The sequence below is a fragment of the Triturus cristatus genome, chromosome 2_1, assembly GCF_964204655.1.
Source record: "Triturus cristatus chromosome 2_1, aTriCri1.1, whole genome shotgun sequence".
NCBI lineage: Eukaryota > Metazoa > Chordata > Amphibia > Caudata > Salamandridae > Triturus > Triturus cristatus.
In genome coordinates, this window is record NC_140581.1 from 232,699,313 (window position 1) to 232,716,073 (window position 16,761).

General features: G+C 46.0%; 1 protein-coding gene across 1 annotated transcript; it reads right to left on the reverse strand.

Moving 5' to 3' along the window:
• Nucleotides 1-2,452: 2,452 nt before the first annotated feature.
• RAX (retina and anterior neural fold homeobox) lies at nt 2,453-15,252 on the reverse strand. Its single transcript, XM_085640702.1, has 3 exons — nt 14,597-15,252; nt 12,348-12,580; nt 2,453-4,152 (listed from the first exon to the last, which is right to left on the reverse strand). The coding sequence occupies exons 1-3, from the start codon at nt 14,883-14,885 to the stop codon at nt 3,694-3,696; spliced, it is 981 nt and encodes a 326-aa protein (XP_085496828.1). The 5' UTR covers nt 14,886-15,252; the 3' UTR covers nt 2,453-3,693.
• Nucleotides 15,253-16,761: the final 1,509 nt, after the last annotated feature.

A 16,761-nucleotide genomic window follows, 5' to 3' on the forward strand; every position in this document is an offset into this window, starting at 1 on the left:
CCTATTCATATTCATAAGATTAATCCCGCTTCCCTTTGTTGGTCTTGTCTCTCCTCGGATGGCACATTGTTACATTTAATATTTTACTGTCCTAATGTTCTTAAATTTTGGAACTCCATTTGGTCCATATCTTCCAAGATATTTCATTGTATTATACCATTATTATCAATTCAAAATGTATTTCTTGGTTCTATGTCTACTGATTTTCCTGACGTTACACCAAGTTTGAAACTGTTTGACCTTTTCATTTCCCTTGCACTTAAAGTGATTCTAAATTGTTGGAAAGATAATTCCAAAGTTTGTACATTAATGTGGTGGAACCTTATTTGTAATGAACATAGAATTTTTACTTTCTCATCATCAACGTTGTCTCAGAAAATTAAATCTGATTTATTTTGGATTCCCTTCACTTCTTATTTATCCTCTCGCCCTTCCATATCTTAGTTCTTTATCTCATTTTTCCCCTCTTTTCCTTTTCTTTTCTTTTCCTCTTTTTTTCTTCTCTTTCGTCTCTCTTTCTCGCCTTTCTTATTTCCTTATTTTCAAAATGTTTCTTCTAGCTTCCACTTATCTTAATATGTACCCTTATTCTTCTTATTCATTTCTTAACCATAAGATGATCTCATTTCCCCTCTCCTTATTATCTCTGAATTAGATTGCTCTTTATTGTAATATTTTTTGATGTTATACACTATATTATTCTATTGTTTCATCTTATGTTCAATTGTAACTCTGGTACTTTCATTATTACATCAATAAAAATTATTTAAAAAAAATAAAAATAAAAAAGCGGTGATCACCAGTTTACATAGCTCAGCTGGAATGAACGGCAGAATCTTTCTCAATAATGTTAACATATAGAAAGATGCTGAGGTGACCTGGTTCACATGACCTTCAAATGTGATGCCAAGGTTTTTTACTTTATTGGAGGGGGTGTGTAGGGAGCCCAGCTCCGATGGCCAGAGAGTAGGGGACCAAAAGGTGGTGTTGCTACCGAAGAGCAACACCTCGGTTTTGTTGGAATTCAACTTCAAGCAGTTGGTTGCCATCCAGTCTCTGACTTGACGGAGGCAGGTGTAGAACTGAGCTTCCGTATCTGATGGTGTCCCTGTCACCGACACCACAATTTGGGTGTCATCAGCTTAGGACATAGGGAGAGTGCATTGATCAAGATTCAAACTATTGGTTTGCTTTTGCGTGGCCCTGTTATGACAGGCGTAGTGCGTGGTCTAGTCCACTGTGGCATTGTGGGACAGAGTTCAAAGTCACATTCTGGACAGTGTGTAGATACCTCAGACGGTTCGGATCCCAACCTCAGTTTACTACTACATTTACTTCTATTGTTGATACCTACTAACTGTTCTGCGGAGTAGGTAATACTAGATGTAGAGTGGTGACAAAAACCAACATAGTAACTGGCCCTAGGCCCGGTGCGGACAAGTGCAGACGGGCTTGCCTTTGGCGCCTCTTCGAAGCTCCTGCGGCACACCCACTGCGTGCAGCCACTGCGCGGCCGCATAGCGGCCGTGCTTTTAGAGCCCCCGGTGTTCAGCATCTAGACCGCTGAACGGATGCCCTCCCCTTAGGTGTTTCTGTTGCTCCCGGAAGTGAGGCAAACCTAGGCACTTCTGATTCCCGCCCCGAGATAAAGTGTAAAGTGCAATCAGGTAAAAATTCTGCTAGTCAAACAGTATGCAGTGTTAAAAGTAATATTAAAGGTTAGGCATTTCCAAATTCATACAATTCATCTGGTTTCAAAGACCCAGTAAAAACGGCAATTGCGTTGCGTGATAGGAGCGAGCAGTAGTTTAAGAAGGGGTAACACAATCTCTGTTCAGGATAAAAAGGTTAAAGAAGACGTGCAGTAGGACCGTTTGCCAGAGAGGCTGTATCATGCTAGATTACAGACGTGCAGCTTGTTTTAAGAGCCGGTTCTGTTCTTTGACTTTGTTTTGCTGACATTTTAATTGCTGCCTGATGGCTTTTTTGTTTAGTAAGTGTGGATGAAGTATCATCTCATTAGCATACAGTGCTTTTATTATGACCTAGTAACCCTTGCTCATCCATCTGTTCTACTTTACTATTGTAATAACATATTGGTGCATTTACTGCTTTTTCATTAACAAAGTCAAGACATGCACGCACATATGCTTTTTATACACGCAACGAAAATGCTAATCCTTTCTCAAAAATATCGACTCTGCAATATTTCATTGAGTGTGCCTTTTAGGTTCATCTTCAAAAAAGCAAAGGTCACTGACTCCTTTTCATAGCTCTCTTTTTCGAGGGTGCACCTTAACTCTGCTAACGCAGCGTTCACAATGGCGTAGCCCAAGATGTTGCTTCGTTGTGGTGTTTTCGTTCGAGGACAAAAAGAAGCAGCAGACACAGTCACCCAACTATCACCAAGCACCCTAACAAAAAGCCACAACTAGTGTGTACGCCAGTGCTTCTTGAAGTGTGGACTCGTGGGAAGCTAGTCTGCTTGGCCTGCCTTTGATTCCCCTCAACCTTGCATTTGTGTGGAAATATTTGCATTTTTACAAATGGTAGCTTTTAAAGTCGATCTTTATTTAAAAAAATAATGCAACTCACATGTCCTAGTATAAGATTTGTGCAAGAGAAACAAACGTGAACCTAGTAGAAAGATGGTGCTGACAAGGAAAATATATCTAACAGGAAAATATATAATACTGACAATTAACCAATTGCTTCGATCCATATTGTTGGCTGCTGTTTACCCAATCACTAAAATGTAAACTGTGCATTCTAAAGGAATTGGTGTAGGGGCAAGGCTGGTGGTCGAGCCTTGACACAGACTTTATCACGGCCGGAAACAAATACTGATTTTCTATAGTGGACAAAATGCTGAAGTATTTATTACTGTGAATGCACCCACAAATTGGGGCACACTTGTTATGAAATATAACCTCAGATAGCAACTGAAACAACCACTGTACCCATCTATAAAAAGAAGCACAAAACGTTGTCAGTGAATAAATGTAAGTACTTATAAGCGAATTTCAACACAAGTAAATATGTATAAATTGCAATCACAGATGATGCTTTTCGTAGTTTGAAATAACCGTGAAAGTTGTTTGATTTTTTTTCCAAGAAGGAGTTAATGTTTATTTCTCTTCTGTTTGCTTATGCTCGTCTGGTGCTCATTTTTTAACAGTAACTCTTACCAAGGTTTGCCAACTTTTCCACCCCCAAGAGAGGGCATCAACCAAGTTTGTAGTGCTGTGTGCCATTGTTAACTTCATCTCACCACCCCCAGTCAATGTATATGTCAGGTTGGGCCATCATTTACACCCGAGTCAAAATGTCTACCTTTCGATTTTCGTTTGTCCATCCAAATAAAAAATTACCAACCAGAATTCTCATGATTGTCTATCAGGCTTTGGCACATTGTTCTGCCTGGATTTTATTGCATGCCGGGGTTTGCGGCATTGTTCCACTCGATTTGCATCGCTGCCAATGTTTTTGACTGAATCCAACTTTATCTCCTTAGCCATCAGGGCTGTGATATTTTCTGTCCAAGTCAGGTTCTCCGCCATGGCTTTGGCTGCACCAGATTGGCTGCTGTGCAAGCCACATTTCCCATGCTAGTCAGATTGTCTGCTATGGTTCCCCATGTTTTCCTCTCAAGTCATGTCACCTGCCAGTGTTGGCAATATTTTCTCACCTGAGTCATATTGTCTGCCATGGTTTGCCCATGGACTGGATGTGCTCCTTGGCTTTCATCCTCAGGGCTGCTATGCTGTTGTTTCTGGGGTCTGCTTCGTCCAGGGGAAACTTGTCCATAAAGTTGGCCCCACACTGGTAAGGCGGTGGTGGGCCCATTGTCATGGTTCCCAAAGGCTGTAGGTTGTGGGTCATGGGGGGTGAGTTCATGAAAGGGGGTGGGGTGTAGCTGCTTGGGAGGCTCTGAGGAGAGCCCATGAAGCCTGGCAGGGTCTGTAGCGGAGCGCTGCTAGGCAATGGCGGGTTGAGCCAAGACTCCAGGGAGAGGTTGCTGCTGAGGGGTCCCATGGTGGAGGATTGCGGGGACCTGTTGAAGGACAGAATCGGGGAGTCCTGCAGCTTCATAGAGGTGACTTCCAGCTTCTCCTGTCTTCTCCATTTGGCTCTTCTGTTCTGGAACCATACCTGGATGAAAGTATTTAACATCAGTTAAAGAGGGTTACAACACCTGCGGGTAAACAGACTGCATCACGAGAGTGATTTTCAATCATTAGCCCAATTTCCTAGAATTGGTTTCAGGCTCAAGCCAGGCATCTAGAAGAGCAAGGGCGGGAGGAAAAGACAGACACTTGAGCTTGGAAAGTTTTATGAAAGATTGGCCAAGTGGGGAATAGGGGGTGAGGGCACATCTTGTCTCTCCAATTTAAATTCTCACCAAGAAGCATTGCTCAGTAACACAGTCAAGACTGCTAGACTGAAGGACACAAAACAATGCATGAAGGCAGCAAACATTGAGCTCAATATAACTCTTTTATTCGATGTAGACCAGTGGTCAAAGTGGGCGGGATCTGAGGGTGCAAGATGTACCAAAAGAAAATGTATTTAAGAAGAACAGATCCCCTACTTTTTGTCAAACGACCGTCCTGGGACAGTTAATTCCAACAACTGAAATGCTTCATCTGAAGTGTAATGCGGGGAGGCTGTTGTGCTGTGAAACTGAGGGAGGGGAAGACAGCTAAACAAGCCTTCTTGCCAGGGTGCCTGCTTCTCTGAAAGAAATGTAAATGCGGGCAACTGGTCAATATACACATATAAAGGGTGCTTGGAGGCCGGTATTGGTTTTAATTGATGAAATCACTTGAAGCTTTCTGATAACACAGATTTACTATTTTTGAGTGGTACTGCAAGGGAGTTGCCAGTGGAGCTGTGAAGTGTGTGCTTTTAAAAGAGAGTTACCTACAGTCTGGCAGTACTAAAATCTATATTTTAGACGTATTTTTTTCATCTTAATATCTTTTGGCCCATTTTGTAGCAGCCTATTTTATTCTGTGTGTAATGCAAGTTTCAAAAGATGTACATATTCGCAGTGCTTTCTGTCACAGACTGGGACCTCGTAGCACTAAGCATTTACCAGCCACTATTCTCAACTGCACCAACCATGATTCAATTCTGCGGGTTTCTGGTTATACACAGACCTCTGCAGTGCCTTCACTCATAGAGGTTTCATAATGTACCATAGTGCATTTTACTCTGATTAACTTAAATTGCATTTATTTTTCTTTTAAGGAGTGCGTTGTTGCATATGTCGTTACCTGAAGGTGAAAGAATGAAAATGTTACAAAATAATTGTTTTTTTAGCCATGCCTGTGACCCCGCCCCCGTTTACCCCACTCCATTGTGCACAGCATCACAGTTCCCATACTTTTTTAAAGCACTTGGACCACTAATGTAGATGCGCTCAAACTCACACACACAAAAAAGAGGTTAGATGTAAATGCAGACAGTGTCAAACACACACACACACTGAAACATACTCACAGAAACACATGCATACACGCGCACAACCTATTGGGATGCAACTCCCATACATGCACACAGGAACATAAATTAGGAGAGAAAAAGGTATCCAGACACTTATCATAAGGCAGCTATATATCCAGACACAATTACACGCACACACCCACGCACAGAGATGGACACCATGAGGCGAGGCTTCTGTTCCCTGACACAATCCCTCTCCCACACACACTTGCATACTCATGTAAGGAGGCTTCTCTGTGGCGAAACGATCTCTCACACACACACACACACACTTGTATACTCATGTAAGGAGGCTTCTCTGTGGCGAAACGATCTCTCTCTCACACACACACACACTTGTATACTCATGTAAGGAGGCTTCTCTGTGGCGAAACGATCTCTCTCTCACACACACACACACACACACTTGCATACTCATGTAAGGAGGCCTCTCTGTGGCGAAACGATCTCTCTCACACACACACACACTTGTATACTCATGTAAGGAGGCTTCTCTGTGGCGAAACGATCTCTCTCTCACACACACACACACACACTTGCATACTCATGTAAGGAGGCCTCTCTGTGGCGAAACGATCTCTCACACACACACACACACACTTGTATACTCATGTAAGGAGGCTTCTCTGTGGCGAAACGATCTCTCTCACACACACACACACACTTGTATACTCATGTAAGGAGGCTTCTCTGTGGCGAAACGATCTCTCTCTCACACACACACACACACACACTTGTATACTCATGTAAGGAGGCTTCTCTGTGGCGAAACGATCTCTCTCTCACACACACACACACACACTTGCATACTCATGTAAGGAGGCCTCTCTGTGGCGAAACGATCTCTCTCACACACACTTGCATTGCATACTCATGTAAGGAGGCTTCTCTGTGGCGAAACGATCTCTCTCTCACACACACACACACACACTTGTATACTCATGTAAGGAGGCTTCTCTGGCAAAACTATCTCTCTCTCTCACACACACACACACTTGCATACTCATGTAAGGAGGCTTCTCTGTGGCGAAACGATCTCTCTCTCTCACACACACACACACTTGCATACTCATGTAAGGAGGCTTCTCTGTGGCGAAACGATCTCTCTCTCACACACACACACACACACTTGTATACTCATGTAAGGAGGCTTATCTGTGGTGAAACGATCTCTCTCACACACACACACACTTGTATACTCATGTAAGGAGGCTTCTCTGTGGCGAAACGATCTCTCTCTCACACACACACACACACTTGCATACTCATGTAAGGAGGCTTCTCTGTGGCGAAACGATCTCTCTCTCACACACACACACACACACTTGTATACTCATGTAAGGAGGCTTATCTGTGGTGAAACGATCTCTCTCACACACACACACACACTTGTATACTCATGTAAGGAGGCTTCTCTGTGGCGAAACGATCTCTCTCTCTCACACACACACACACACTTGCATACTCATGTAAGGAGGCTTCTCTGTGGCGAAACGATCTCTCTCACACACACACACACTTGTATACTCATGTAATGAGGCTTCTCTGTGGCGAAACAATCTCTCTCTCACACACACACAGATACACTCTCCCAATGGCGCTCCTAATGTATTGGTTAAAATGTGGTTGTCCTTCCATCGTCCTTTCTCATAGAAAGTTTCCGGAGGGCAGAGCCAAACTTCTGTTAAGTGTGGTTACTAATACTAATGCCCGTATTGCATGCTGAAAGAAGCGCTTAGAAGTGCTCCTTGGATTAGTACCACACACATCAGCTGTGGCTAGCAGTGGGGAACTCATCTAAACAGTTTTTTTAAAGCACTAACAAAAAAAGCACATTTTTGCAACTAAGAATTTGAATAATGAAAAAAGCCCAGCCACACAGCATGGCTCGAAATATGATACAGCAAAAGGAAGAATGAGGGGGCGCATTCAGTAATCCATGGCGCACGGGAGCGCAGAAATGAAAGCTGCTGTGCTACTTTGTGCTAGGGGGAGTCCTGGCTGTGCTACTTGGTGCTGGGGGGAGTCCGGTCTATTCAGATATGATGCTGCTGCTCTCTTCGCCAGTGCAGGGCAGACGCGGGCTGCCCATCGCCGGGCATGCCCCTTTGCATCATGTGCTGGACTGGCCAGTGGGCCGCTCTCTCTCACTCTAGCATTGCTAGAGGAGCCGGCTTGAAAGGGCCGAGCGTCCATTATTGGAGATTTAATCATGGCCCAAGGGACTAAGAAACAACCTAAAACATGGCCCTTTCCAGCCTGCTCGTTTGACAGTGCCAGTCTGACGTCAGTCCAGTTCACCATAGTGCATGTGTGAGGTCTAGCATAGGGCTGGTGCCGGAAGGCTACTCTTCCAGTACAAACTCTTTTCCTAGACAAAGCTGAAAGCTCTTCTCACAATGGATGTGTGTTGTACAGTGCACCACACATGCAACGTGGTAAAAGTTTGGATAAAGTACAAAAAAAATCCTCCAACTTAACAACTGCCTCGAGGAGGATTTATTTTTGGGTGTAAATCCCTTTGTACCAATGTTAGTAGATAGGGCTTTGCATCCCAGCCCTTGGGTGGCAGCATGGGAACACCAATGTCCAACCCATGAGACCTTGGGGTAAATCAGAGCAAACCAGCACAGAGCAGAGCAAAGAGATGGCTGTGCTACTTTACACACTGCTTTCCAGTGCAAATAAAGTTTTGTGCTGAAAACTAGTTGAAAAACCAACGGTTTGCTTCACTTTTGGTGACTGTGCACTAATGCAAAGTGTTCATAAATCTGTCCCTGAATATAAAATACAACGCCCACGGAGACACTGCCGTGCAGATGAGAAGGTACTTGTGGCATTTGTGAATCCCCAGAGAGGGAGGCCTACGCCTGGGCTCTGGGTCATCTTTTAATCCACCGAGAGATGGATTTGTTTGTTTGGAGGAACTGGAAAGGGCTGTGGCTCCTGGAGTCTTTCCCACTGCACGAGAGAAGAAAAGACCAAGAAACAAATGTAAAAAAAAACGAAAATCTCTAAATTGCAGGAAGTCTAAAAACTGCATGAAATGCTGTGTCCATCATGGAAGGGCGTGGCGTAAAGACCACAACACTTGTATGGATGAAAGCTGCAACAGCCCACAAGGGGAGCTAATGTATCCATGCTACTGCCCTAAAGCACCCCACAAGCAAAATAAAGCATCCCTGCTCCAAAGAATGATGGACTCTGCACCCAGCCTCACTCCCTGTGAAATCAAGGGATAAGCAGAGACATTTCACGCCATGGGCAATGTGGGCTCTGACCCAGGGCCCCCGCCTTTCACGGGCCCCCTGGTAGAGCCATCTCTGCTCCGCAGAGAGTCTTGCCCTGATGACCTCTAGTCATTTTTAAACAGATTATTTTAAATGCCATTTTCCTTTAATTTATTTTTAATGTGGTTGATGTGTGACAGTCTATTACAGACATTTTGCAGAGAACTGGTGTGTTTATGTTTCATGCAACATACAATAGTTTATTTTAGATCAAACAGGGCCTCACATATGAGAAATGAAAGGGCGTCATATAGATTATGTGCAGTAATATTAGCGAGCTGCTGCTGTGCTACAATATTGAAATCACGTCACTATCCCGGAATATTGGATGTAAACACATTCAGGGTTTGCTCGAGTGCGCCTGCGCACCCACAGTGACCCGGCCAAAGAGGGCGCGCAAGAGCTGACATTGGGTCATAAATTCAAAGCTGTTCCGAACACGTGACCCCAAAATTACATTTGACCCCGGGCCCCCAGAATCCTTAAAATGTCCCTTAGTGGGGGTTGGGGTTTGTAGAAAGGAAAAATAATGTGAAGTGAATCTTCCTGCAAACGCGCTCGGATCCCACGGTGGGGCGGACCAGGGCGCGTACTTGTGGCTGGTTTATAATAAGAAATGTGTCTGTCGGTGCAGCTGGGCGTGTCGCTTATTTTCCACAATAAGTCACCGGCATTTTTTAGATTACATAAAATATAGCGCCAACCGCGAACTGAATAACATCTTGCTACTCCCAGATTTATGTTGATTAAGGCACAGGAGATAAGGGTAGCGAGGAAGCCGGGATGATGAAACAAGTCACGAGTTATGGTAGTTACTTACGATAGAGCGCCCCCCTCCCCAAGACCGGTATCTAGGCGCTATGTGAAAGTGAAAGGAGGTGCAATTGTCAGCGGCTGCCAAGGCCCGTGTTTCCACAGGTTGAACCTGCACATGGACTTCTAAATAAACTTACATATCATCTGCTATTGACAAGGGTGGGTCTAGCGGTGTACAAAATACGCCTTGAACGCATCGATTCATAAAATGAAACAAGATGGGGCAATTCGAAGTTGTATTATAGTCGGTAGTTTTGGAACACACGTGCTTCTATAGCGTACATTCTGCCGATGATATGGCCTCGCGGCGCTAATCGGAAAATAGGAACCATAGGGCTTTGACGCGGCACTTGCGCGGTGTGATGCGCTGTATAAATAAGATATTTTAAAACCTGTGAGGAAAGTGGTGGCATTAAAAGCGCGACCGATTTTCCCACGACTATAAACCCAAATCTCTTGGAAATGCGCCCACACACTTCTCTGATGTGTGGTAATAATGCAGGATTTTCAGTATTTTAATGACTGGGATTATGGATGAAGCGGGATCAATTGTGGGATTTATAAGAAAAAAACAAATGAAGCAAGCGAGCAGCTAAATGATTAAAAGAGTCATCGTTTTTAATAAAACTTGCGTTGGGCAACTATATATTTTTTTAAACGAAAAACATAGATCAGCCACTTCCCAAAGCGGGAAAAGTTAACAATGGGATAGACATAACACTATTAATAATAAACGACCTATTCAAGAACAGCTCTCTGGGCTTTGTGGGTCTGAAGAGCTCGCCTCGTTCGGGAGGAATCGAAGTTATTTAAAGTTTTTGTGTAGCGCTGCGAGGAGGCATTCGGTTACTTCAGAGCGCTGAGAATATAACGGACGGTAGATACATTAAAAGAACGAGGGGTGGAAGGCGGAGACCTATCGGGTTGGCAATCACCGTTCCGACCTGTTTTAGTCACAACTCCGGAATCTAATTCAAATTCTTTTTCTCAGCTATGGAATCTTACAATATCGGAGAGATTTTAACCAAAATATAGGAAGTACTCTTGTTCCCTCTCGTAAATCGGCTCCCTTAAAATGTCCGAAAAACATTTTCTGCAGTGTTGCAAACGGATAGTTTTTGCTTCATTTTCAGCGACTCCAGTAAAAGACATCCCACTGTAGGGTGTTTGGCGCGAGATGCTACAGCAGAAGTAAGGACGGTTACTGCCAGCCCCACCCCCGGGCTGCCCCGTGCTGGAGATTGGAGAACTGGCAGGGCTCATGGGCACATCTCCCTCTTCGGCAGGCGTGTCGTCTTTCAACTAAATTATACATGCATGTACTGTATCCTTAAGTTTGTTTACACCCGGACAATTCCGGCTTGCTCACTGTAATAATCGCCTTTCATATAGCGCTACATATCACATATCTGCCTTTTCTAAGCGATGTACGTGACTCACTATTATTACTAAATAATGTATTTCAGTTTACCGACCTACGAAGGATGGAAGGCTGAATGTGCTCAAACAAAATTCGAACTTCTGCATTCAAAACACCGTATTTGTCGGCGCCGAGTTTTCGAATCCGTGAACTCGGGGAGTATGAAGTTAGTGAGTACGGAGCTACATCCCTCCCCTCTCCCGATGTCAGTGCCTGATACCCTGATTCCCCACCCTCTGCGCGCGAGTGACTGCTTCCCGTGCCTCCACCGACGCCACGTCTATGGGAGCGCTCACCGAGACACCTGGCCGGCACAAGGTTCAGAGTCGTTTCACTCTCTGGGGCTTTCTCGGGCCCTTCGTGGGTCTTTTCTGCTCCGAGGGCCGTGCGCCTCCCCCCGAGGGGCTTCTCTCGGCTGAGTACTGCATGCCGTGTGTCTCCTCACCCCGAGGGGTCTGCCTTGTCTGCGCGCCTTCTGTGCCCTTTGAGAGCCCAGACTGAGTTCACTGCTGAGTCTGACCCCGAACAAGCGCCAGTGCGCCACTGGTACCATTTCATGTTACCCCCTCTCTCCCCCACCCCTCTGCCACCCTCAGCATCACAGCTTCGCGTCCACTTTCTGCAGGTGAAGCTAGGTGGGCAGCTCCAGGGGGCGCAGTGTTGAGTCTCGGCGCACGAGGCATTCCATTCACGCCCCTGGCTCCTCCCACACAACCCTGCGGAAGGCAGGTTCACCGCGGTGGCCTGTGGGGAGTGTGCTGGTTTGTCCCCCTGTCTTGACTATCTTTGAAGCCCCTCTACCAGTGCTTTGGGTGATTTCTGCTACTGGGAAGTACCGGTACTCCGACCACAGTACACCAGTACACAGAGGTACTGGTAAGTGCTCTCCCTTTCAAATGAAAGAACTGCAGCCATTCCACTCACCTGCAACCACACTTCGGGCAGGTGACTATGGGAGGCCTGGCGGTGAGTGCGCACTCTGAACAGGATGTTTGAGGGAAGTGTGCCATCTAGGCCTGTCGTGTATCTTTGACCTCCCGTCCGCCTCCTCCCCCCATTAGCCCCATCCCACGTACCTGCACGCGCACTTCGGGCAGGTTGACCATTGAGGCTCTGGGGTAAGCGTGCCATCTTGGCCTGTCGTGTATCTTTGACCTCTCACCCCCCCCCCCCATTCGGATCCCACGTACCTGCACGCGCACTTCGGGCAGGTTGACCATGGAGGCTCTGGTGCAAGTGTGCCATCTTGGCCTGTCGTGTATCTTTGACCTCCCACCGGCCCCCCCGGCCTCATTTGCCCCACCCCCACGTACCTGCACGCGCACTTCGGGCAGGTTGACCTTGGAGGCCAGCTCCTCGCGGCTGTACACGTCCGGGTAGTGGGACTTCTCGAAGGCGCGCTCCAGCTCGTGCAGCTGGAAGGTGGTGAAGGTGGTGCGGTTCCGCCGGTGCTTCTTCTTGGGGGGCTCCTCGTCGGAGCCCTTCCCCTCGCTCCCCGCGGACAGCCCGGGGCTCAGGGCCTCCTCCGAGGGGCTGCAGAAGGTCTCTGCGGGCGCGGAGAAGAGCTGTTATTATTGCAACAGGGGCAGGGCGTGTGCCCACAGACACAGCATCACCAGAGCAACAACATCAACAAGCAATCATGCAACTACCAGGTAGCAATGGAAACACTAACAAGATGCGTCACCCAAAACCATTAGAATAGCACGATCCACAACAGTATTGACGTGTAACAATAACACATCAAACCACAAACCACAGCAGAAATAAAACAGTAACAGCATCGACAGCTACAGCAAATCAATTAGAACAAGTTCTCCAATAGCAGTAGTGAAGGCGACTACAGATAAGTACAAAAATAATTATGCAACACAAAACATCAAGGAATTTAAACACCAACAAACACAACAATAATAAAGACAATAGCAACTGTAAAAAAAAAGTCAACTTCAAAAACAATATCAACAAAACAAGAAAAAATAATATAATGCAACGGAACAACAAACACAACAGACAAGTGAAATAACTAACAAATTATAATCACATTAAAATGAGAAAAATCTGAACATTAACAGCAATAATAATAATATTAATAACAATAAGATTTCAAGATCTCTGTATTAACAATAACTATTAAAATGTCACCAACAACGGCTAGTACTAACTCCAAGAACGATACAAATAGTACTGGCAATGCTAATAATAATCTGAAATGTTCTTTCAGTTGTTGTAAAAGATGTGGTCTTTTCACTTTGGCATCATTTTTCCCAACTTTGCTGATAATAAGGCACCTTTTTATTTGAATATTTATAGCATACGGACGGCTGTAGTATATTCAGTCCTATTTATTTTCTGTAAAAGTCGAAATTGTTACCTCATTTTTGTTTCCCATTAATAGCGACAAAACTGATAAAGACGAGAAATACCACAGACCTCTGAAACGCCTGCTAGTTTGCTATGACATTTGGGTTTTTGCTACGCGCACTGAAATATACACATGACTTCCTAATGGACCACAATGGACTTTGTAAAGTCGAAAAGGATGTGCTTATTTAAGAGTTTGAGTACGTAGAATAGTGTGGACTTTAGATACCCTTGAAAACAATAATAGGAGATGTGAGTATATTTTAATCGCCCAAAACAAGCATTTTAATCGTGTGAAATAGACCGGTCGAGAAATGCACCTGTTGTAAAGGTGTGAACCCCTTCAGTGTCTCCTCGTTGTGATGTCTCACAACGGGCCCCGCGGGCTTGCCCTGTGGCACCACGTATGATGTACAGCCTCTCTCCTGGAGAGTCAAACATTGACACGCCAAACAGAAAACAACTGGTTGTAACTTCAGCTTTCGAGGCGCTGGGGTCTCTTCGACAGAAGCCCTGGTTTGTAGCTCCGGAGTGCACTTTAGAAGTGTGACCAGCCGTGAGCTTTGCTGCCTCAGTCTGTAATATCCGAAGAGCGAGCGTGGCGTGCACTGCACTGATGTACTATAGTCTCTAGTGATTGTCAAATTCGTGCTAAAACAACCTACGCGGTGTCGTCCACACTAGGATTCACGCAGTCACGAGAGGCACTTGTGAGTGGATTTACAACTCACGCTCGCCAGTGACCCTGTCCGCAGCCGAGCCCCTGCGTGCAGTGGGAAGAACTAGCGTGTACCACGGGGTGTTTCTGGAGCAGGAGAAGGTTTGCCTTGTGTACCACTATAGTTTTTAAAAATCCCAATTTCAGTAATTAATAGTAAAATATATATATATTTTTAATGTCAGATTTCATGAACACTGTGTCAAAAGACAGGTGTGTTTGCAATACACATCAGTATGCTATTGCCACTACCAAGACGCTGGATATTAGAAAAGCGCTTAGATACGGCAGACCGAAATGCGGTATGAAGCGCTATGTAAAATAGGTTATCCTTATTGTTGTTCCACTTAATGTTGCAATGTTATCATACTTGTTATTTTATTGCACAAATCACATCAGAATATTTGACATATGCATCAACAATTAACATTCCCAGAACAGGCCCGATGACCGTCCAATGGACCATGGCAGCGCACTCACCCTCGAAGCCCTCCATCGAGGCGCCCCCTAGCGGCGGGGCCTGCTGCTGCTCTCGGGCAGACATCTTGTGGTAGCAGTGCCGACGGCCGCCCGCCTCTTCCTCCTTGGAGCCCCGCGGCTCCCCCTCGGCCTGCAGAGAGTCCAGCAGGCCGTCCTCCTTGCTGAAGCCCAGGATGGCCTCGATGCTGTGCAGCCTGGAGGCCGGGTTCCCCCCGGGGCTCCGGCCCAGGTGCCCGGCCAGAGAAAAGCTGCCGTCGGCCATGTTCAGAGAGGGGCTGTGCAGGTGCATGAAGGCAGCGCTAGTTCTGTCCCACTGGGAGCCTCGCGTCACTGGTTTCCGAACTTTTGGCAAAGTACGAGCTGTGGTGGTTGGTTCAGTGGTAGTTTTGTGGTGCGGTGCTTGGTGCTGCGATTGTAGGTGATGTGGTGCTAGGCGCTGTGATGCTTGGCTCAGCTCCGTAAATCCTAACAGGCCACACACGCCTGGAAGCCCCGTGCAGAGGTGGGGTTGGTGGTGGAGGACGCACTGCGATGCTCTGGGCAGGGCGCGCCCGAGGAGCTTCTCTTAAGAGTTCTGATTCCGCTAAGCTGGCTCCGTGTCACCCCGGCCCCTCCTTCAGCAGCGGAGGATCAGCTCCCCGTGACCTCTCTGCCAGGAAAGGCTCCCTCCCGCCCACTGCCCAGCACTTCTAAAGCAAGTTGCACGCAGACCTCTCCGTGCAAGTGTCAGCTGTCTCTGCTGCGCTCTCTGGGACTGTCACATCCCCTTCGGAGCGGGCTTTGTTCGGCTGCAGAGTCCACCTGAGAGGACGCCCCTTAAATGGAAACGCACAGACGAGGCTTCACGTGTCCGCGTGAGTGCTGCAGAGTACATTTAACGCGAATCCCCACCGCTTGCCTCTTCCTCTCACGCGCTGACACATATCTTAAGGTAACTAGAGGCGGCAAAAAGCAATCCAAGAATAAATAACATAAACTGTTTAGCACGCCTTGCTACAGAAGTTGAGGACTATTTTTACAGAGCAAAAACTACACAGGTTACCTAGTCTCACTCCCTTTGTCAATCCTCTCCTCTCACTTCCCCTCCCCTCACGACCCATCCCTCTCTTCTCTTCCCATCCTTCCCTCTTCCACTCCATTCCATCCTTTCTGCCTCACATAAACCAGCATATCCTTTACCCTCACCTTCCCTTTCCATTTCTCTTTTCCTTTTTTGAACATTTGCCCATAAAAAGTAAAACCACAAAGGGGGAAATCTGCTAACTTTTGACAAACAAGGTACAGCAACTAAAGATGCTGCCCTTTGCTGTGTCCAAGAGAGAGTGAAAACAAAGTGCCACATTTACTAAGATCTTTTCTCCCCGGGCACTGGTGCAGATTAGGCTGCCATATGCAAAGCACAAACCCTTCTGCCATAGTGCAAGGTTGTGTGCGTTCTTTCAAGCATAGGTTTTGTAGGAGAAGGGTGCCCTTCCAGTACAATTAATATGCTTTAACACTTTTCTCACTTTGTAGCTGCTCCCTAGCATGCAGCATGCATGCAAAGCTTGATTGGCATGGATAAATTAATTTTTTTTCCTCCATTACGCCTGCCTCAAGGCGGCATAAGGTTTTGGGGCACACCAGGCCTACAATTGTTAGTATATAGGGATTTGCGTCAAACTCCCTGAGTAGTTGCATGGGAACGCCCATGTATCACCCATCGAACGCCCCCTTGATGTAAGGTATGCTGATTTACGGTGCAAAGTTAATACCACCGCAACACTTTTCAACAGACGTGCGTTGCAAAAGCTACACAGACCCTATGTAAAGCGCTCAGAAAGCTGGACCAAACTGTGTAAATTGGAAGGCACCGATGGGAAAGAACACATAATGGATCACATTTAAGATTCGTGTTTGTTGTTCACACAGTGCTTAATATTTTTTGGGCATAAGAAAGGGTGCAAACCAAATTCCCTCCCTGTTTTCACATAAAATAAATAGACAAATGTACCTGTTTGCTCAACTTCCTGTTAGTAAATGCTAACATGGTTTAACAGATTCCTTCCATCCCAGTCGTTTGAATCCATATCGAATAAGGGCCTGTTGGTCAAATAATATATGCACCTTTAGGCTTTTCTTCCATATGTGCCAAAATCTCAAGGCAACGCTGGTGTGGGATTTGG

Bases quoted from the DNA above. Each gene is read 5' to 3' on its own strand.
- RAX (XM_085640702.1), bottom strand. From the start codon at position 14,885: ATGCACCTGCACAGCCCCTCTCTGAACATGGCCGACGGCAGCTTTTCT. The intron at 12,581-14,596 runs GTGAGTGCGCTG...CCGCGCCCGCAG, and splicing joins CTCGATGGAGGGCTTCGAGG to AGACCTTCTGCAGCCCCTCG. The intron at 4,153-12,347 runs GTACGTGGGGGT...ACTTTCATCCAG, and splicing joins TGCCCGAAGTGCGCGTGCAG to GTATGGTTCCAGAACAGAAG.